The sequence below is a fragment of the Netta rufina genome (assembly GCF_964035555.1).
Source record: "Netta rufina genome assembly, chromosome: 3".
Lineage (NCBI taxonomy): Eukaryota > Metazoa > Chordata > Aves > Anseriformes > Anatidae > Netta > Netta rufina.
Window position 1 is genome coordinate 91,082,052 of NC_140125.1, and position 24,228 is coordinate 91,106,279.

Here is a 24,228-nt window from a genome sequence, read left to right on the forward strand (position 1 = left end):
ATCTAATAGTCTCTTTAAATTTTAATTCAACTAAATATAACTATGCATTCACATTCAACTTTGTCAATCCATTACATACCTCCATAACGCTGCATAGACAACTGCTAGGGTGATCAAGGCCAAGCATGAAAGACCACTGCCTACTATTAAGGTTACTGAGGGTGTACCAGATGATTCCATGATCTGTAGGTTACAACAGATAACCATGAAAGAAAACCATACTCCAGCAATTAAAACAACAGTTCAACACAAGAAAGCTCTAAAAGCAAAATCCAGCAACTCTGTCAGAGATAGCTTCAATAATATTACTTATGAAGCAGAAATCAACTTAATTCCAAAAATGATCCATACATAAGTCTGAGATTTGTTTAATTATTGATACAATCCTCAGAGGCCTTTGGGCTTTAAAATGCCTTAGAATACCCGCATAATATCTAAAAATAATAATAATAATAATAAAATACAAAAATAGTAATATTGCAATGTAATAGAAGATTATAACATAAATTCAAGTTTGAAGTACCCGTTAAAATCAATTTTAAAATTTGAGAAACAGCAACATTTGGAATTGTGTATTAAAGAAACAGCTTGGTTTTACCCTAACATATTAGAGATCATCCTGTAATTTTTCCCAGAATTTGGTTCATGCTTATTGCAGAATTATCAAACTTTCTGACTTTTAATAACTTTGACTTCGATCTACTATACTCACACACTTAATTTGCTTGGGCCTCTGACCATCTACAAGGAATGGCAAGATATCTATGGCAACAATAACATAAGCCTTACATAAAGAAAATGGAAATTTAGAATTAACTCATTTTTACTCTGTGTATTAATAAAATATGAAAATAAATAAATGACCTTGAAAACAAACTAGCTTTTCCTGCCACGAAATAAGCTATTATCATCAGATATCAGGTAAGGTTTTCCCTCCATGTGTAGGTGTTCATGTTCAGCAATAGACATGGTCCTTGCTAATAAAAATGGGAAAAAGAAAAAAAAAAAAAAAAAAAAAAAGATAGACCTAAAAGTTTAAAATGGTCCAGTGTCTGGTTTGCAAAAATGCTCAGGGAGGTATTGTAAATTACATTTTATCGAGATATCTTTTGTCACCCAAATAGGAGATAAGACTGGTGTACTTTTAGGCCACATCTGAGGCAGAAAGTAACATTTTATTCCAGCCACTTTGTTCCAGAAAAGAGTCTGATCATATGCTTCTAAAACCAGGAACATTAAATTATACCATAGCATGATAACTTCACAAATATTTGCTTTTGAGCTATTTTTATGTTCAATATTGCTGTGTCTGCTCATATACTTTATGTTCCCTCTTTTACATGAAAACTTGTTTATTTTTGTTACATTGTATCGACAGCTACATAGAAAATCTGTGCTGAAAATGTCCAATGCAGATCTGCAATCTGTTTAACTACAGTATCTAGGGTTATCCTACCAAGAGAAATAATAAAGCCCTGTACTATCTCCTGAAAAGGCTTGCAACCTTTAAAAAGCTTGTTAAGTTGATAATTGTTCAATACAAAAGTTTTCAACACATTTGCATTACAATTAGAAGTCTTTCTCTGAGAAATCCAGAGTTCGAGACCATGTAAATTTCACTAGGATTTAGTTATATCACGGAATCTGGAATTCGCTTCTCTGAGACACTGTAGCCACCAGGAAACTAACAACATTAGCCTACCTGGAATATTAAACAATTCCTCAATTCAACGTCTGAAATATACATGAGAGGAAATCTCGACCACCCTCCCCTCACCCCCCCGCGCTATTGCCTTTTGCATTTAAACTGGATTTTTTTTTTCCACCCCCCTTTGTTACTTACTATTTCTCTAGGTTGCTGAGCCAAAATGGCGAAGGTAGAGAGACGATCACATAAGCATTTCGTATGGGATGCATCGGTAAGCACAGTTTTACATCCCTGGGTGGACCAGGTTCCCAAAGAGTCGTTCCTGCAAAGGAGAGAGAGAGAGAGAGGGAAAAAAAAAAAAAAAAAAAGAAAAAAAAATCGGGATAATTACGCCTGACGGCCAATTCCGGGAGGAGACAATGCAGCTGAAATCGCGAGGAGAGTGTAGAGTGTAGCGTGTAGTTCCCGGACAGCGGAGAGGCACTTCGAGTGGGGCAGCGCCGGCACCGGCGGCGCCCCCGCGGCGCAGCGGGGCGCGGAGCGCGGAGCACGGAGCGCGGAGCGGCGCGGAGCTGTCCGGCGCCGTGGTGCTGAAAGCCCGGCGCGCTGCGCTGCGCGGAGCCCCGCCAGCCGCGGCAGCAGCCGCCCCCTGCGCTGCCAGCCACCTCCGAGCCTCACCAGAGCACTGCGAAAAACTCATCGGGGGAAGAGGGGGAGGCTTTTTCTCTCTCTCTCTCTCTCTCTCTCTTTTTTCTCCATACCAGCTCAGTTTCTGGCCCCTTTTGCAAAAAAAAAAAAATAAAAATGTGGTGGTCGCTACTTGTAGTGTCTTTTTTTTTCTTTCTTTCTTTGTTTTCTTTCTTTTTTTTTTTTTTAATTATTTTTTTTTTTTTTCTTCACTGTGTGTGTGTGGATAGTTTTAAAAGCAGATGGTTCTCAAACGCCTGTCTGGGTTATGCCAGTTGGACAGGGAGATGCTGGATCTTCTGTTCTGATGGCTATTTTTGCCGTGGATTTTTTTTTTTTTTTTGGTTGTTGTTTTTAGTGATCAGCCTTGGAAATTTCACCCTGGAAACGGCAGCATCAGATGCCTCCAACTCTTGCCTGAGCTCCAGCAGAGGGGTGGATTTCAGTACAGCAGCACACAACATCACCAAAGAGACACACGAGTTCGCCCTCCAGACATCACTCAGTCAACTCGCCTTCCCCTAGCTCCCTCCCCCTTCCCGATTTCTTTTTCTTGGGGTGGCAGCACCACGCTAACCCCAAGCCAAAGAGATCATTAGCTGGCACTTTTCACCAACCGCCCCTAAACAAAACAAGATGATTAACACAGCCCCCGAATTCAATTAGACATTCAATATGCTAATGCGAGGTCTGAAACCCACCCCAGCATAACAATAAAAATGGTATCAACCCACGTTTTCTTTGTGCGGGCAAGGGAAGAGGGAGGGAGAGACAAAAAATCAGTTATCCTTTTTTCATGGATTACGGGGGGATGGGGTGGGATCATTTCTACAGGAAAAAAAGGGGTTGATTTCAACTAATTCAAACCTATTGTCTTTACATATGTTACGTTTAGAGAACACCAATTGGGTTCTTCTTGTTTCCCCTCCTTTCATGTCCAGGGAGCAACTGCAGGACTCTGCTGGCAGCAGCACCGTGTGCGCTGTCAATTCCTGTCAATATCACCTCAGGTCACTAAATGACTTGAAAACACAGAAACGAAGGTGGAGGAATAATAATTTCCAGTCACTGGGATCACCCTTGTTTCACCTCTTCTGCCTCAACAATCCACACTTGTGAGTGGCTGTACGTGTCAGGGCCCTCATGCAAAGAAAATTTGTTATCCCAAGTCCACTCGGAATGCAGTTAGCCCTAGCCCACCTCGGCATTGTGCGCCACTAGCTTTTGAACGCACAACAGATGTAACCCTTACGCACTATTGTCTCTAGAACAGTGCCCTGTAATAAGCAAAACAAAAGGCAACTGAGGGAAACAATTGAGAGAAAATCACCAATTCTTCAAGCTACTAAAACTGTCTGCTAGCTTTCCTTCACAAATTGTGTCTTTCAGAGAGCCACATGCTAAATAACATCCACTTTGAAAAATGTAGTTACACATTCTATATTCTGAGGCATTATCTTCTGGACAACCTAACCAATTTACTTTATTAACTTTCCTGCTTCTTATCTTATTGCGACACACAGTTACGGCCAAATGAAATACATTTATCTGTGCTGATTAAATATTAAATAATGATAGCTTAAGAGAAATTGACATATTTTTAAAACAAAAGGAAGATATTATTCATTCTGAGAATAAGATTTAATATACTGAATTCACCCTATGCTGAAAAGTACAGTGCATCCAGTTAACACTAAATCCTTGCAGATGGTGTCCAATGTGGAGATTTATACAAGTTCTAATTATAAAAGTTAGACAACCACAGAGATCAGCTTAATTTAAAACAAAACATCTGATATAATTATAATTATATTTAAATTAGTATAAATCATGGGCAGTCCACCAGGTTTAGAGGGTTAGATTCTTCTCCTCAAGTCACTCATGCAAACGTAAAATTCCAGTCACACATTATTTGAGCAGTTTACCGTAGCGCTGTATCACCAGATATTACAAATACACTATATATTTTGCAAAACTGCTTGAATATTATTGAAAATTTTGGTGGAATTTCCAAAAGCACTCTGGAGTGAAGGAAGTACTCTAATTGAACTTAACATTCATTGACAGGGCAGCAGCAGAGTCAGGCTAATATTTACACTTTTTGCATTTCATTGTTCACACGTTTTCAATGACACACTTCTATTTCTTGCCCAGCAGTATTATGTTTCAATATGTAACAGATGAAAATTCAGTGATTAAATAAGGTCTAGCTCTTCTTTCTAACCGATGCAGTTGAAAAAAAAAATAAATCATTAATAAATATATTTGTAGCCTGTTGAAATGATGGCTGACAGAAGCTGTGCAGATTTTTACACTAACTCCATGAAGAAGACAGAATAATGAGCAGAATCCAGTGGAAAATCGTAACTGAAATTTGTTGCATGATGCTCATGCCTGCAGAACAGTAAACGTATGATTACTTACTCAGAAATGCTGGACATTTTGACTTGCTAGCATAAAATCAGTATTTGATTTTAGGTATAAAGTAAATAAGGAATAGAAATACGGATTTAAAACAGATATCTGATAATCAGTAGATCTCAATGCTATGCTTGTTGACCAAGTCCTTCACCTACGATAATCTGTCCCTCTAGTAAAACAACCCTCCTGGGCTTGTCAGAATCTGTCACATATTCAGAAGTTTCATTCCTTTTTGGTGTGATTTTCTTTGAATATATGTCTAATGTTTAGGGTTATATGAATATGCAAAAGGGCACCTATTACTCCTGTGGATCTTTCTTCTTATGCAGAAGCTATAAAGGAGTGACAGGTGCTATTAACACAAGTTCTATTTATAGCAAGGAAAATTATCAAATTGAAAATATGTAGCAAATATAGATGTAGGTTCATGCCCATTATTGGCAATTTTGTACTGTTCCACTGAGCTACAGATGATTTAATCAACCTGGCAGAATTCCCATGATATAAGCAGAGGAATTCCCAAGAAGCATAGATTCACCATTGCGGATCCTGTGTCATTCTGCAGTTTAGGCATGGGAAGAAGTGGGGAAAGCAGGTAAAGAGGAAAAAAAAAAGTCAGAGTAGGATGTAATTCAGCCCCATGGATCTTTGGCTAATATGGCATAAGCCCCCCCCCGAACCTGCTTCTGATTATGTCCTTCTCAGGGTAGTCTTGACAGAAAAATGCTAGAGTGTCTTTTCAAAACCCTTTTAGAGTTTAACGTAAACTTTTTATTTCTAATCAAGAATTGGGAACATACTGTGCAATAAAAATAATGGGCAAATGATGTACAGAAAAGTATTTTAATTGTATGTGATATAGCAGAAATAAAGTGATTTTTACTGTTTAATGCTGTATTATGCAGTATTGCATGATATATAAGTGTTTCCTCCTACTGAAAACAATGACATGACTGTCTCAGATATTGAAATGGAAATACAGTTTATAGGATAGGAGCATTTTTGTAGAATAAAAGACACAAATAATTCACAGACACAACTACCAACCTGACACAGACTGATTATCAAGCTGCACTTATTATGCTAACAGTTATGTTTCCCCTATTTTGCAGCATTTTTCTTGGTCTTATGGCATGACTTATCAGTTATTATTCACATATTTTGTTAAATTTAATAATATACATCTTACTAATTGTATTGTTCTATCTACTTTAACATAATGATGAATAAAAATCAGCTATGACATTGCTGTCAAAACCACTCACTTAGTAAAGAACTTAACCACATAATGTACACTGTCTACCTTATTAGTTTACTTTGAAGGATTTTATCCAATGTATCCAATTTAATTTTTATTTCATTTTATTTATTTATTTATTTTTAGGGACATGCTTTAAGAGGCATGAAAGAAAAAGGAAATTATTTATGGATAATACTGTTAACTATTTTTTCCATACTGGCAACTAGTGATTCAAGTAGTGGCTTGGGTTTTTGAGTGTCATAAACAAATAGTTAACATCTTGGCTATACATGCAGCATGTTAGCTTACTTTAGTAATATATTTGATGACTGATATATGTGTTTAATGTGCAATAGGAAATTACATATTGCATATTACATTACTTCAACACAGTAGAAAACAGAATACACAGAAGCTAGGAAATTATAACATTAATTCTCATAAGGTCATCTAAATTCTCCTCACTTTTGGAGCATGTACATTATTGTACATTGTTTTCTGTTCAGCCAGGTGCTGTTTTTCCATTAGGAACAGACTTTGGTATTCCAATTTTATTTTCAGTGACAAATAATGACAAATAATGAAGACAGGGAAAATGCAGACAATATTTTTTTAGCCCAGCAAAAGATAGAAAATAAACTTATGGCCCTTATGAGTAGCAGATTATGTACACCATTGTGCCTGTTCAGATGTGCTAGCTGGCATATTAGTGAAGATAAAGTCCTTTCAACACCTGCTTACTTCTTTACACCTGGATTTAAAACCTCAGGGAAGCCATAGGGAAGGCTGAACTGCAGGAGTCTCCTTTCAGTTGTGCATGTCCATATGTCTCAGGCTTGACCTAATCCTTAGTATGCATAATTTCTGCTGTGATCAATCTTATTCCTACCAGTAGTACATAGCAACATCTGTTTTATCTCCACAGTTTTCCTAATGTAAAAACAAACAAACAAACAAACCCAAACACACAACCACCAAGAAAACAGATGAATGCAAACACTTTGCATGATAATGTAACACATAGAAACCGTACTTTACCAAAGTATTGTTTATCCTGAAATTGTTAATATGATTAACAGTATGTCTCAGGGTTTTCCTCCCCCTCATACAATTTAGGAAAAATAATGCATGAAATTGTGGAGATGAAATAAAATGGACAAAAAATAACTGTCCTATGAGTACATGTTTAATACAATACAAATGTCCCCAAAAGGATCTCTGAATTTTGTGAGGTATCAGAAGAAAAAGATGTGTGATGGTTATCTTGCAACTGGATCTCCAACTAAAATACTGTGGGGAGTTCAATTTCCTAAAGAATAAGGCCACCTTTCCAAATAAGGCACTGAATTGTTTAGTTTTCCACAATGACATACTTAACAATGTAAGTTTTTTTGTTGTTGTTGTTTGCTTGTTTGTTTTGTAAAACAAGTGTGCATCTAGGCTGGAAATCAAGTTTTAGTCCAATGTGATTTAAAACAGATAAGATATTAAACCCTAAAAAATAAGTTTTACAACATAGCCATTCTAGTTATAAGCACAGATTGTCACATTAACTTTCTATAATCTCCAACACATAGCAAGATCGGGGAGAAAACCAAAAATTCCCTTGATTGTCAGTTTGACCACTACCCAAATAATTCACCCAAAGAAAAGCTATAGAACAGAGTATTAATGCTTGGGGCAATACTTTAATACTCTATATCCTTCCTGTCCATGCAGTTTAGGGCATAATCTAGAGAACAACATGCATAAACTGTACTGTGATCAACAGTCTCTCTGACATCAGCATAATGCAAAGTGTCAAAATATAAAAGGAAAATAAACTCTAAAGGAATAATATGATGAAAATGGTATGAAATAAGTACCAGGAGTTTCCTGCCTCTCGTTGGATATTACTTCTATAAAGCAAACTTACAAGAACAATTTATTTGTTTGTTTGTTTGTTTGTTTGTTTATTAAAGGAACCTAATAATGGACACTTGAGCAAAAACATTCTCCCACTTTTCTCAAGACTACAGAAAAAATCCAAGAAGTTTTAGGATGTATTACTACAAAAATATTTGGATGTAGTAATACATCCAAAAACTGAGAGAAGTGAATTCCTTTCCGTAGCTTTATCTCTGGCCTTGTAGATATTCTCAAACAAAGCACAGGAGTAAGTAGTGGGCATTCCTGTCGTGCATATGCTGCCAAAGGATGTGTACATCTGCTAAGGATTTATGAGAACTATGTCTTCTTTCCCAATGGACCTACAGGGTGAATGGATCAAACAAGAGGCCACAATTTCCTTCCAGGATATTCTATTTCCCATAGAAATATTCCTATTTCCCTTAGGAAGTGACAGAGAGATGTGTCTTATTTTCATAAAAGCCATAATAATTAGAGCAAATTGGTCAACTCTACTGCAAATTCTACAGTGAATTGCTGCCTCCCTTCCTTCCTGATGACATTTCATTTATTTAGTGTCAGTCTTTGTTCTAATTTTGTCTTTCATTTAAATACACTTCTGTGAAGTTCATTCACTGTGACAAGGAAATATACCTTATAATACTGAATGACCAATTCAACAAGAATCATGTTACATTTTAAAAGCATTTACTGCTTAACTGGGGGTATATTTAGAGGCAGGACTCTGCTTAAATTTTTGTATGACAGATTTTTTTTTTTTCTTGGGGCAAAAATACATATAGAGGCGGTATGTTAAAGTATATTTTCTCAAAGTTTGCAGTATTGAGTTTAGAAGCATTTTGGATAAGAATAAAATTGTTCTTCAACTAGGTCAATTTTATAGGATAAAATTATCAGATGTTTAGTAGAAAAAAGGCTTAGTTCAACAAATATTTTATTAGCTTTCACTACTCACAAAATCAGTACGATCTTTCATGTGTTCAGACTATATAAATATTTGTGTAGATTTATGGTGATCTAAGGAAACATTGCCATGTAATATTTTTCCAGTGATGAACCTGTGAGATCTTTCACTCTGCACTATTATTCATAGGCACTCCTAGCAAAAAGGAACATTGTGAATTGTACATTGCCAGGGGCTTGAAAAGATTAGGGCCTCAGAAGTTTATCCTGGAAATTATGAATGTCAAATCCTGGATCAGGGTAGTAGCTATCTTTAATGTTTCTTCCAAATGACAAGATTAGCAATAGAGCATAGTAGTATCATTATTTCAAGTTTCAAGGCCAACTATGATCAGCAGGGAGGGGAACAAACATGATAGGGAATGGAAGAGGTGAAGAGCAGAGGCTGGGCTTCCATCACTGTGACTGTTACAACATTCTGTGCTATTCTAGATCGAATGACCCAATAAAACCTAAAGCAGAACTTGGCTGTTCTGCACTGAAAGCAGTGACTTTCCATCTGTGATCACCAGAATTGCAATGGAACAGTTGTATCAGCTCAACTTTCTTAAATCGGTGGGGCCAGATGGGATTCACCTGACTGCTGAAGGTATTAGCTGATGTATAGCTGATGTATAGCTGATGTGTAGCTGGACCCTTCTCAACAATTTGCCATAGGTTTGGAGAGGTTCTTGATGACAGGATGCTAGACAATATAATATTGATCTAAAGAAAGGCACGAGAGAAGACTCAGGAAATTAGAGGCCTATTAGTCTAATCTCAATCCCTGGAAAAGTTATGGAGAAGGCTGTCCTGGGGGATACTGAAAGGCACTTAAATAACAAAGCTATTATCAGGCATAGTCAACGTAGGTCCATCAAGGGAAAGTCCTGCCTTATAGTAATTTGGTCTCCTTCTATGATAAGGTCACCAGGTCGGTGGATGTAGGGAAGATGGCAAATGTAATCTGTCTGGATTTCAGTAAGGCCTTTTATATCATCCCTCATGGCATCCTTCTGGATAAATTGTCCAGTGGTGAGACTAACAGGTTTACACTGTGCTGGGTGATGAACTGACTCAATGGTATAGCTCAAAAGATTATAGTAAATGGAGCTACATCTGGCTGGCAGATGGTCTCCAGTGGTGTTCCCCAAGGCTTAATTCTAAGGCCAGTCCTGTTCAGCATTTTGAACAGGATTTCAACATCAATGATCTGGATGTAGAAGTTGAATGCATCCTCAGCAAGATGATACTAAGTTGGGAGTTGCTGTTGACTCTATTGAGGGACAACAAGCCTTATAGAGGTATATGGATAGATTGGGGCACTGTGTGATTAGCAATGGCATGAAATTCAACAAGGAAAATGTTGGGTTCTGTACTTGAGATGGAGTAATGCCAGAGACCGGTACAAACTGAGAGATGAGTGGTGTAGAGCATCTCAGACTTGGGGGTGCTGGTTAACAGCAGGCTCAGCATGAGCCAGCAGCGCACCCTGGTGGTCAAAGGGCAAACCGCATTGTGGGATGTGTTTAAAAATGACATAGCTGCTGAAAAGAGGCGATTCTCCCGCTATATTTAGTATTGTTGTGGATAAATCCTATCCTATCCTATCCTATCCTATCCTATCCTATCCTATCCTATCCTATCGTATCCTATCCTATCCTATCCTAGTCTGGCCTCCTCTGACAATGCTTTGAATTAGGCACCAGAGATGCCAAACATGATGTAGGAAGAAAGTTAAACCACAAAATGAGAATGGTAGAAACAAACACACTAAGTGGTGAGACACTGAAATGATGCTTGGTGATGCAGAAGAGGGCTTACTTTTGGAGCTAGGCATTACCTTGCAAAATCTGAAGACAGTTACATCTCAAAGATGCCCAACAAAGAGTCCCCATGTTATGTAGCAACTCAGTGCTTTCAATTTCCTTCTCTCCCAGAGGAGCATTGAATATGTTTTGCAGCAGATGGCTTAGCCACCAGACTACAGTATTGTCATGTCATGGTCATACCATGACCATTTCTTATTGAGGCAGGTGCTCAGTGAACAGAACTATGCATTGGGTTCAAAGGTGAATCAAAGCACTGACTTTGTAGCAATACTTCAGGAAGACAGGAATTGGCATCTACATTCCAGTTCCTGCTCCACTCCATATTAATTGAGCATTAAAACAACAGTGTTACAAGTTTTCCGAAAATCCTCAGGTTACATACATATTCTTTTATATTTTAACTGCATGACTAAGACCTGGGTTATCACCTTCTTCTTCACCAGCTCTTGTAATACCACTTGCTGCTCTTCCACTGTCCAATGCCTGTTGGATTTTCCAAAGGATGTTCTGCAAAGCTATGGCAACTGGAGAAAAGTTAGCTCAGTGTCAAATTTTAGAAAAAGAAAAAGAAAAAGAAAAAGAAAAAGGAAAGGGAAAAGGAAAATGAAAAGGAAAACGAAAACAAAAATGAAAACGAAAACGAAAGACTTCCACTTACACTTTGAAAAACAAACAGACAAAAAAAAAAGAAACAAACAAACAAAAAACAACTTAATTCAAGACAAGATCAAACAAAACCAAATCAAACCAAACCAAAGCAAATCAGGACACAGTTAAAAACATTTATAAAAGACACAAAGAAATAAAATAAAACTGACAGCTTGCTCTGTTTTCACACTGAGATGTTAGCAGTATGTCTACCCCTTTATCCAGATAATATTCTGCAACATTTCCTAAACATTCAGTTTATAAAGAGTCCAATTTTCTGTACACATTTGGACTCAGATTACGTCCTTTTCCTTGTATAAGATATTTGCTTTTTATAACCAATCCTCTTTTGTAAGTTTCAACAGATCTAATCTGTTTTTCCTCAAATAAATTGATTTTTTCTTTATTTTTTTTTTTAATTTGGGAGATAATCTCAACATCCCTCTTAATTAAAATAAGTACTCTTTTTTCTTTTATTTTTTTATTTTTATTTTTTTTTTTCCATTGGAGACATCTCTTTGTTAGATCAGATGTTATCTTGTGTACCTGACTAGCCAATTAACAACTCCTGCTTCAATAAGAGTAACACTTCTCTGGTGAGTCAGTGTGCACCCTGAATGAACCTTCATCAAATCTTTTATTGGTTATCAGTCTGTACATTAAAAGCACATTTGATACAAATACCTCAATAGGAGAAATGCATATAGCTATTACTATTGGCTCTTGACTGAGATCAGACACATTGTAATTAACCAATTGGAAGTGACAAGGGGTTTGTAGTGACTGATGCTTAGCATCTTCTGTTGAATATCCTTTCTTCAGTGAAAACCTTATCTACAGATCTGTAAAATTGAGTAATCTTCCCTTTTCAGATAATCAATATTTAGTTGTAATATGAAAGAGTAGGACTAATCATGTAAAAAGGGAATAAGAAAAACTTCTTCATTCCAAAATGTCCTACAGCATGGAGATTAGGTCTTTCCTCCTGAAAGCTTTTGCAAGCACAGATGGGACTGGAGTTAAGGTAAATTTCTCCTGTTGTGGGCGAATTTTCTAACCATTGACTGACCAAACAAAAGAACTACAGTGAAGGTCTTATTTATTTATTTATTTTTTCCATGTTTGATGTGGTGCCAAATTCATTGCTAAGTCAAGGCCACAGTCAAAAATGACAGAGGCATGACCTGTTTATGGACTCTGATGAGAGTTAATTCTGGGATTCTTCTGAGCATGTTAGAATGAAGACATGCTGGCAGAGCAGCAATATAAAATGCATAAGATCATCTAGATTTAGGATTATCCAGACTTGTATGGTGACCAGAAAGGAAGTCTGACAAAGTCCACTATGGACTGAGGTACCGATAGTGGCAAGTAACTGACTACCATATAATGGCTGAGATTTTATTAAGATGAGGCAATGGAACAAATTGGTACAAGAAGTTGAGGTGTGGTGACTGTATATGCCTAGCTGATAGCAAATGTTATGTAATATAGCTAAACACAAAGCTTTCTTAAAGCATTGTTTTCAATCTCATTAAAAAACAAAACTAAACAACCCAGACATTGCTAAAGCTGATAGATGTAAATTGTATATTAACATCTCTGTAACTTGCAGTTAACTCCTATGATATTCTAAAGTGATGCACTTTTTTTTTTTTTTTTATACAATTTTTATTTTTTTTTTTAAGGTGTGGGAAAATCACTGTGATTACAGAGATATGTTCAAGTACAGATTTAGGAAATTGAGGTAATTTTGTTAAAAGAAAGAGATGTAACAGGCACCCTTTTTGTATGTATCCTTTTTTTTTTTCTGTGCTGGTTTTAGCACTGATGTTGTTATGTTTCACAGACGCTTATTACCTTAAGATGTAGTAATGTTGCTTCCAGATTCAGAATAGTTTGGATGTAGCTACTTTGCAGTGCACTTGTGTAAGCTATTGCTCATCTGAATCTTCCTGAGTTGACGTATTCACTGACCAGTTGCCAGTAGATATATGCAATGGTTTGCTGCTAGAATTTCCTACACCATTTTATGCCTTGTCTAGACTAAGAGAATAAAATACGATTAGTGAACAGATAATATGTGCTAACTGATACTTTTTATAGTACTACTTCACACCTATATACTGGTAGTGTTGCCTAAAACGAAGTCAGCTGATTATGATAGTTTCTGCACATAACACACATAACATTTAAACTGTAGTACTTTTTTTTTTTTTTTTTTTCCTCCCATAGAATTGACCAGTACAGAAGCTAGAATAAGGAGGTGTGCATCACACTGCATTACAACAAATGAAAACAGATGCTTAAAACCCCCATATTTCAATTCAAGAGTCTTGGGAAAAAAAAGAAAAAAGAAAAAAAAAAAAGAGAGAGAGAGAGGAAAAAGAGGAGGGTCTGCACCATGCCATGTATGGGCACTGAACTTTATCAAGGACTGTACTGACTAAACAATATAATGTTTTGTGTTGGTGTGTGTTGCAGAGGAGACCACTGTCATGCACAAAATTTGGTAGATTCTGTTGTCTTTCTCTGAATCTGAACTGCACATGTGTAATATGTCTGGAACATCCACAATGCAACAGACAATTTGCATTTGTAACATCCATATGCCGGGAAGTCCCCCAAAATTTACTGCAGTAAACAGTGCCAATATGGGATTTAAGTCCTCTTACTCCTCTGGTAAATCCATGTCATCTAGTCATATCTCATTTAGAGTCCATGTTTAGACAAAAGCGACTGATGGCATTAAACATTATATAAATTGGTCAAGAGGTTGGATAAGTGCCATTTATTTTGGAGCCTTAAAAAAAATGGGTAGGAGAGGTGTGGGGGAGTATGTGCATTAACTGAATGCCAAAAAAAGTCTGAACAAATGCAAAGAGCTAGTAGCCTAGCTACTATCTTCCATCTCCTGAGAATATATATATATTTATGTGTGTGTGTGTGTGGCTTAAGAGAAACAGAACAAGAATATCTTATGCTCTGCAGGTGCAGGGAATGTAATAATTGGCTTGTGTCTGTACACTGTCAAAGTTGGCGCACTCCCTAGCCTTCAGGTATGGCAGAAAAGGACTGGAGAAATGGCCCAGAATTAACAATGTTAATATACTAATGGTCAACCTGCATCATACCTGGTCAACCTTTCAGCTGAAACCCTTAAAACACAAAGATGAATGGCATCATCCTGAATCTCAACATGAGCCACAGGAAAATTAGAGACATCCCTAGGACTCAAGGCCAAAATAAAAATCTGAAGGTAAATTACTCATAGGCCCAAAAGAAAATGCTATATGTATTTAATTCTCTCTTTATATGGAGGTCTTATATCCTACTTTGGATGTTTATAACTTTATACGATACAGACTACTGAAAATATATGTATTTAAAAACATACATGGCAACATTAGTCAGTTAATGTCACAGATTCTGCAGAATGGAATCAGCTCATTGGCATGAAAAGCATACTGCAAGATGTCTGTCTGTCTGCAATGTGTCACATAGATAGGACATGCTTCAGTGGACAGCTCTAAATCTGAAATGCCTTTCCCTTCAGTCAGACAGTGGTGCGAGCAGAAACTGCTATAGCTTTTTCTTATATTTTGAAGTAATTTGCATTCTGTTATGTTCTCAAAGTACATATTGTTTTAAAAGTGCAATAAATAAAGAATACAGTTAATTTAGATTACTTTACTAAGTCTGAATTATATACAGAATTCTTAGTACATGAAGCTTATTAGACAGAATATATCTCCTAAAAATTACATGAGTGCAATTGCGATCATTGTGTGTTCTTATAGAATATTCCAGGGAATGTCATGAATCCATTTCATGTCAGTGCATGCAGTATATTGATTGGACCTGTCAGCTTCAATGGAATATCCTCAGTCAACTCACATCAGAGACTGGCACTGTATTTTTATCTCTCAGACAGTTAAATAATATCCAAAATTACATGTAAGCAAACATCTATTTATTGACTCTGCATCAGAGAAAACTTAGATGTGTATTTTAATTCAAAGATTCTAGAGCATGTCAAGCTCATGATGTGTTCTTCAGTTACATTAATTTTAGGCAGGATTTTGGAAATAGCAAAGCAGAAAACGTGATTATGCCACTCTAAAAAAGTCTTTGGTATGCCCGCATTTTAAACACAGTATGCAATTCTGATCTCTTCCTGACTCAAACAGATCTAGTAGAACTAGGAAAGCTCCAGAGGAAGGAGAAGTGACAGAAGGTATGGCATGACTTCTGTAAGGTAAGTCTCTTCAGGCTAGGTAAGAGGTGGTCAAGGGAGGTCAGATAAAGGTCTGTAAGTGTGCCATGGTGAAAATCAACAAGAAATGATTGCTTGGTATTCCTTGTAATATAAGGCCGAAGGGCATTAAATTAAATTATTAAGCTGCATATTCAAAACAAAAAATAGGAGGTATTTTTTCACATAGGGTGTAGTTAAACTGTGGAAATCATTACCACATAAGGTTATAAATGACAGAAGATTATGTGAACTGAAAGAAGGATTAGATACATTCACACACACACACACAAAAAAAAAAAAAAAAAAAAAAAGGCTACAACACACAAAGGTAAAAAAAAATAAATAACTGTACCTCATAAAACTGCTGGAATTTGAAGGCATGCCAGGGGAATTTCCACTAAATATGTACCTTGCTTTTGAACGCTCTTTCAGGCATTTGCTAACAGCCACCATGGCAGCCAGGATGCTGGGGCTAGACTAATTTTTCATCTGTTCAGCTCAGTTTGTACTTTAACTATTATTCCTGGTTTAAAGGTTTTGCTTTCAACATAAACACATCTCATCTTGCTGTAGTATATTGCATATGCATACTAAACCCACAGCATACTGCTAAGACAGCAGTATCTTCATGAACCTCAATATAATGTTGAGGTACTATGACATCCTAAATTTACAAACTGAATTTCTTGGCATAACATAGGTGAACACTGAATGGGTGAATTAAAACTTTATTGCTTTGCATTAATTGTTTATCTGGTATTAGACAAGATTTCTTATTTATCTAATTTTATAGTGTAAAATTGGAATTTTGCAAGTGTGTTTACACCCTGAAATATCTCTCATTATTGAGATGGATAGAATATATATGTATTATATAATATATATATAAAATAATATACATTATATATAATATATATTATTATATATTATATATTATATGTATAATATAAAACATATATAATTATATATTCATATATATATAGACATAGATAACAGGTGTTGCTATGTGATGTTTTATTGTGTAGTACCTGATTTTGGTGCACTTTATAAGGTTTGTTTTTAGATTTATAATGGCTTTGCACTTCTTATTCCATGATTAATTTCAACTGTTAAGCAATTACAAAAATATTTGCTTCTTTTTCTTCACCATTTCTTCACCAATCTTCTATTGCCTTTCGCAATATAAAATTATACCTCCTGAGCTGTAGAATGGTCAAGTTTTAATCCCAAGCCAGTAACATCTATTCTGTATTTAAAAATGTCACTGCTTTTAAGTCCAATACCTAGTAGTCCTGCAGGGCTAGAGGCAATAACTTGTGAAGGGAAAAATTCTCAGCTTTCCAATTGGACACAGAGACCTTGCTTCTAACCCTGCAGGGCTGTCAGCTATCAAACTTTGAAGTCATGACATTTTAAAGAAAATATACGGAGGAGTTATTTTTATAGGAACAGAAAACCATTTTTAGCTTACTTTAGAAAGTTTTTACTGCCTTTTTTTCCCCCTATGCTTTCAATAACTAAGATATCTAATTTTACAGGTGGATGTGTATGAAAATAGTACTCATAACATGCTTAAAAGAGTCTAACTTCTTCTAAAGGTTATAAGATATAAATTCATATAAAGGTTTTAACACGTGGAAAATGAAGGAATCAAACACTCAAGGTCATCAAATACAGAAATAAAGGCCTCAGCTGCAGCTCTTATGGTTGTATTTTAATGTCTAGTGTCTTATCTTTCATTCCATCTCACATTAAAATCAATTAAAATGATTGAAACATTAGTTGAATTAAGCCATCCTTCATTTTAAGTGATATGTTAATTATTACAAGTAGGTAGTACAATGCAAATTGGAATTTCTTACAGAATTCTATAAAAGAGGATACACAATACAAGTATATGAGATTTTCAAAAAATGTGTGCTTTGGAAAAATATTAGCTCACTTGCTTTAAAACAGAATACATTGTACTACTCTATAGCTCTGAGTTTCCCAAATGTCCAGTTCTGAGCTCATTAAATATATATATATATAAAATAATAATATATTTTAAACACAATTAATTCTATTTTGGCTAAATTGATTTCCCTTGAAGTATTGTTTTCTTTTAACTTTGGTAATTTTAATTTAGGAATAACTTTATCTCTGACAGAATTACTTCAACATTATATATTTTTTTTTAATGTAGGAATTTAATGTAGGAAATTGAAAAAAAAAATACCATAATACATTGGTTTTCTAAGCTCATGGTTCACTGTAATATTAAATACGTCTATAGTTCTATATGCCAGTGATTTTAGTTGGTTTACTCATACACTCAAAAGTAGTCACATACTCAGGTTTGTTGTGAAATTACAGCAATCTCTGTCTCAGTATCAAAAAATATCAATATATTAAGCCTCAAAACAGGACTTTAAGGTAAGGATCATACCCACATGGCAATATTCTATGTTGTATAATAATAATATAATAATTAATAATATACTAGATAATGAGAACAAATCCTTCTGGCCTCTATATCACAACAATTTATTTATTTATTAATTTTATTTTTTTAACACTACACATATAACTTAGGATATGAAAGATCTAACTTATAACTTGTAACTTAGGATATGAAAGATCTTTCTTCTTGAATTAATTAATCATTCAAATAATTGATGATGATAGTATCAGTATTGTTTGTATTCATAATAAGAATTATTATCCATGAATAAACCCATATTACACCAGATGAAAAATTATAAACAGATTTATGTTAAATGAATATATTTTTGCAACACTTAGCAGAATTAAGAATCAATTCCAACTTGAATGCAAATAATAATCATAATCACTGAAACATATTTCTCTATCAAAACATGCTTTAGATCTCATTCTGTGCATGTAGTGTAATTTCTTTCTCTTATCAGATGCTTCCCTCCAATTTCTAAAAGAAAAAGGAATGATGATACTTCTTGTCATTTTCATAATCTATAGTTTCATAGAACTATTTGGCTTGATGTCGACTTGATATTGCAGTTTCTAGAAGAAGTCATGTGAAGCCCAGTACACTTATACAAGGTCATGAGTATGCCTTGTGCTGAATATCCAGGAAAAGATTCCCCTTTATTTATTTGCTAACAACATCAATAGGCAATTAAATATTTGCTAGTAGTTGCAGAAAATGTTTCTTTGTTAAGCAAAGTTCATTCTAACATTGTCCCACATAATTGTCAGTCATTACTCTTCAATGTCATTGAAAAAGGAAAGGTATGGTTACTGTGAGAAATCCCAGTACAAGTCCTGGAATAAGTCTGCAGACTGCAAAAGAGATCATTCTGCAGTACTTTCTGCATGGATACCGTAGCTCTTCTCCGACTGAAACCATGTGAAATGCATGAAACGTTTCACTGCCCATATGAAACCATTCAACTGGAGAAAGTCCCATGGAAGGCACTACTAGAAAAAAGGACACTTATATTTGAGAGAAGATATTACTGATGCAGATGACTTTGTTTTACCAGTGGTGAAAAAGTGAGAAATATGCAATGACAGGCTTCTTGTCGGGGCATTGCTGGTGATACAGGGATGGAGATACAGCTGAAGAGGGACTAGGACATGACTGGAGCGAACAGGAGGAAAAGATACACTGCAGTACTTGATCTGGGTGTCAGGAGAAAGGGAAGCTCTTTGAATAATGCTTGTGCACATTCTTCTAATTTTCTAACAGATTCTTCTATATCTGTACAAGGCAGGTGACACTTTAATGAAACATGCTGTAAACTTTCTCAAAATATCTTTGTGATTTCAGTGTACAGCATGTTTATACACTTTCCCTTTCAAATTAACAGGTTTTCAAACATTTTGCCCTTGTTTAACTAGCTTCTGCTCCAAGAATGAAAGGCTAATCTGGTACTACCTGCATGATGTTAATATGTATTTTGGTCAAGTCTGTAGCTATGATAGTAAACATAAAGTATAATGGCAAAACATGTGATGAAGACAGCATTTATGTATCTAAGATAAATAGGGTTAACACCAGTTTTTGCTTGTAATCACATTACAAGCTTATGTTACAGCAAGACGTATTGAATTATCTATCTGCTACATTAGAAAATATTTTTAAAAGTGCTGTAGATGTCCGCAATTTCAGTATTTTAACTAATGAATGCTGCATCTTGGTGTATTTGATCTTTTCCCCATTAAAATAATAAAAAAATCAGGTCCACTGAAAAACAAGATGGTCATGCACAACGAAAAACATTCGGTGACCTATTCCTTCTCCACAAGACAAAATTGTTTACAGAATGAGTTCTAGAAATGTGCACCTGTTTTCTATTTTTATTTTTATTTGTGTGTGTGTGAAACCAATATGTGTTGGGTTTAGTTTGTTAGTTTGGTAGATTTCTTCCAGAAGAAAAGCAAATATTAGAGAGGATTGTTAAGATACTTAGAGAAAAATAACAAAACTATGTGAAGAGGAATTCATCTCAAATTACGGAAAACAAGTGTGTTTGTGAGCACATCAACATCTTCCCCACAACACTAAAGTTCTGATTTAAAAATAAATCTAAGACAATTTTTAATTGACTTTGTAAAAATTCTTTTAGAGATAAATGCAAAGATTCAAAAAATAGCTGCAACATTAAACTTCACTACTTCAAAAATAGTCTGCTCTTAAATCATGTATATTCTCCTCTTGAGAGTAAGTTATTAATACAGCAGTTTTGTTCCTTAAACTAGTAAAGGAAACCTTGATATACAAGAAGCATCTCTGTTCATAGAACTGATATTCTAAGCACACACACATTTGTGTATGCAGCATTATAAATGGAGATATTCCCACACTTACATGTGTAAGTCATTAAAGGATCTGGTTCTAATACTACTGGGTATATAAAACTGTGGCATTGCCAGCTGAAATGCAAATGACAATAGCAGCCTGTGCGTAGTGTCATAGAATTTATATAAAAATTTATTGGAGTATTTGCTAATGTAGACAGCATAGAAGTCTGCTCCTTTATCTACAGTCTTGTTTACAGATTTCCCATGAAATTACTGCCAGAAACTACAAAGGTCACATTAAATTTCTTTGAAGGTGTTTCTGGATAAAGTCCTCTGTGTCCATGATGCAACATATCAAACAGTGCTGTAAATGCATGTACTGTAAGCACTGCTTTCCATGACAAGTAAGTCATCATATTAATGAATGGAAAAGGCCTCTAGCTATCTTGTGACTCCTACATTTTTCCTTTTACCAGTTTTGAGTCCTTTCATGAATGTACAGTGCTGCAGGACTAGAATCATTGTTTTAACTGTCGCTCTTTGCTTTTGGATAAATGAAGGGAAGTGGTCACATAAAAGAAGAGACAGTATATAAATTACTAAAGCTTTCTTTCAGTAAAGCGAATCCCTCACTATCTCCCAAGGGAATTATACGAAAAGCTCATGCAAATAGAACGTGTATATTTTTATATCTCAAGCTATGAAGTTACAGCCACATAGGGTATTTCATTTTGTATTCACTATCAACTACAATTGCTCCTCTTTCCATCTAATCTTTCATCTCTGCAGCTTCTCTTCAGAATCTCATTAGATTAATAGGTCACTAAAACATTGTTTGATCATATCTTTCAACCACCTTTATCAACTTATGAGTCAACTCTGCAACATATGAAAGCAAGATCAGTTTTTTACTCACTTCCTCTAATGCATTTTAAATATTATGTTAAGAAAATATCTATTTCTTCCCAACTTCTTTTGTGTGTCACAAGGTTAATTCAAGGTTAATATAAAAAAATCCCAAACTATAGAGATTTCAAACTCATCTGAATGACAGATGCACAAAATCAATGTTCTAATGAATAGGACAGTTGGAGGATATGCAAAAGAAATTAACTCTTGAAGGACAACCAAGGGCAGCCTGAGCTGGGCTACTGGGATCTTGTTATGACAAAACAGACCTAGCTAAATACCTGGTGTTTGGTTACATAATGTTGACAAACTCTGTGATTTGATGTTGAGACTTCTCTTAATATCTGTTATTCCCCTAATTGTTCCAGGAATTTTTTCTAAGAAATATGACTTCTCTTCCTGTGCCAAGCAAGAAATTAAAAAGGAAATATATATTTCTGTCTAGAGAATATTTTGTTAGCTTAATCCTCCCAGTCTACTGAAATCAGGTAAGGCATCGGAGCAATGTCTGATTTAGCATCCAATGTTTGATGAAAAATGCAAAGTAACAGAAAATAGTAAATATTGAGAATCAGAAATCTAAATCAGAAAGATCTAGAAAATATGGTCCTGATGAGAAAGGCTGTAAGAACAGTTACATTTAATTGAGAGAAAAGAAAAACTGAGAGGAAACATGATAACAAATGATAACAATTTTCCTATGTATAAGAGGTTGCCAGAAAGAGCAAAGCAGTAGTGTCCTGTTCTCCTTTTCCACTAGAGACAGAAAAAAAAAAAAAAAAAAAAAAAAGTGATGAGTTTAGGGCATTGGGGCAGGGGCTACTAGGAGAAGTTTTCCAGCTGTACCGACATGACAGTAAGGCCTTGATCTTACTGTCTTGCCTTGATGGCACCTCAGGGAGCCATGGAATTTCCATCATTTCAGGTTCTTAAGAACAGGTTACAGAGCAGTCTGCTGGGAATGGGCAAGAGTCCAGAGTAAGTGATCTCTTGAGTGACCTGTTTCACTACATTCTACAAGGCAGTGCTTTCTTGTGAAGGTAGCTGCATTTGCTGAATGGTCTTGAAAATGCTGAGGTGCTTTCCACTACCAATGGCTGTATTAGGATTGTGCTGCATCTTGCCTCTTTGAGCACAAAATTGGGAAGCAGACAAGGTAAATGCTTGGCAGATTATCAGTACGGTTTAGAGAAATTCACTTTTTTTTTTTTTTCCCAGTTATGGTATGTTTGTTTCAGGATTCCTGTGATGTGACCTATTAGATTTCAAAACTGAGCAAAACTGTAAATGCAATTATAAGATCCAAAGCCAGCTGAAGCAAGCAGAAAAATTTCAGCTGGCTTGGATGGCTTTGGGACAGGTCTGCGGAATGTGTGTGTGTGTGTGTATAAGGTTATTTATGTGTGCATGTAGGGCAGAGGATGAAGATATTTGTACAGCCACTTACTCTGACTTTGAAACATTGGCATTCTGTAATTGGCTCAGGGGTGTATTCAAACTGCCTAAACTAGGAGTTTAAATTACTGTGGCATTTAGGTTCAAGACAGAAAAGGTGAAACTGCCTAATCTCAGGGGTGGACAGGCTCCCCATATGCCAGTGAAGCGACATAATCTCTGCTTATATTTATTAGCAGAGAGATAATATACAATATTACAAATATTATATATATTTATACTTATTATAATCTGAATACAGACTTCATGATCAAATTGAACATGTTTTTAAGCATTTGGCTTATCTTAAGTGTCTGAGTAGTGATTCCACAGGAACATAATATAGAACATAAACCAGAGTATCATGACTCACAAAAAAGGGAAATAAAATTAAAACATTTAAAAGGTCATATTTCATTTTTAGATGATGCAGAAACTATTTTATATGTTCATAACAGTCAATTGGAAGCAGTGGAATTTTCTTAGTAATTTGTGAAGCTAATTAGTTGATACACTGAGAAACTCAAGCTATAAAGCATACCATAGTCAAATCAATGATAATAAGAAATGGTTTTGATTATTTTTTTTATTATTATTATTCCATATAGAGACACGATAATATTGCAGAAAAATGATTTTCCGTGGAAAAGTTCCCCTGTTAAGCATTGTATTCATCATATTGGAAGCCAATGAGTTTTTTTAAAAGAAGTAATAAATAGCTCAAACAATGTTAGCAAAGTTTTTTCCTCTACAGTGTTAAACTCAGGTTGTTAAACTGGATAGTGAAATGGATCAGTGATCCAGCCCCCCGAGTTTCCTACACAATGGCCTCCTGTGAGGCACAATGTTCTTTGTGAAGTTATTTAGAGTTGACAAACCATATCACCTCCCAGGAGGTGGATGAGGCTCTAAGCTGTACATTTTTTAATAGTGCAAACAAAATTACATTTTTTTAGTATTGATCTGTGCAACCAGCTCCTTTTGAGGTACATAGTAGTTTTTTTTTTTTTTGTGGACCAAAGAAAATAGATATTAATGTTACAGTACTGTAATATATCACGTATAAACAATTAAACTAACGATCAAACAGAAGCAAACAAACAAACAAAACAAAACAAAACAAAAAGTCAAAGTAACCGCTTTTATAAAAGTTGTATTTTCTTATCAAATGCCAGAAACCTGATTTCGTGATCAGGCTCTGATTACCCTGAACAGTAACAACCATTCTCCATAAACGTCCTGTGCAACCTCTCTTCCCACCCATTCCCAGAGGCTTGGCTCAAGTGTCACTCCTGATTTGGCAGAACTGTGTAGCTTTTTTACTAACCTGCTGTGAAAACAGCTATGTTGTGAGAGAAAGGTGTGAACAGCTGGGACCTCCATGCACACATGCTCCATCTGTTAGCTCAGGGGATGTGTTTAAGCTCACACCTCTGTCCTTAGTCCATGTCTGTGCTATACTGTAGTTATGTTGCCCATGGCCTTGTACCATGCCAGCCATGAATTTGCCTTGCTTACTTGACTTGCCAACTTGATC

The 24,228-nt window shown here is 35.6% G+C and overlaps 1 protein-coding gene across 1 annotated transcript in view; it reads right to left on the bottom strand.

The window, feature by feature from the left end:
* The window catches only part of ADGRB3 (adhesion G protein-coupled receptor B3), a gene marked incomplete at both ends in the record, with an annotated part of 465,234 nt that overhangs the window by 97,283 nt on the left and 343,723 nt on the right, over window positions 1-24,228 (bottom strand). Inside the window, 2 exon segments of the mRNA XM_084283871.1 lie at window positions 80-183; window positions 1,844-1,970. Coding sequence (XP_084139997.1) covers window positions 80-183; window positions 1,844-1,970 — 231 coding nt within the window.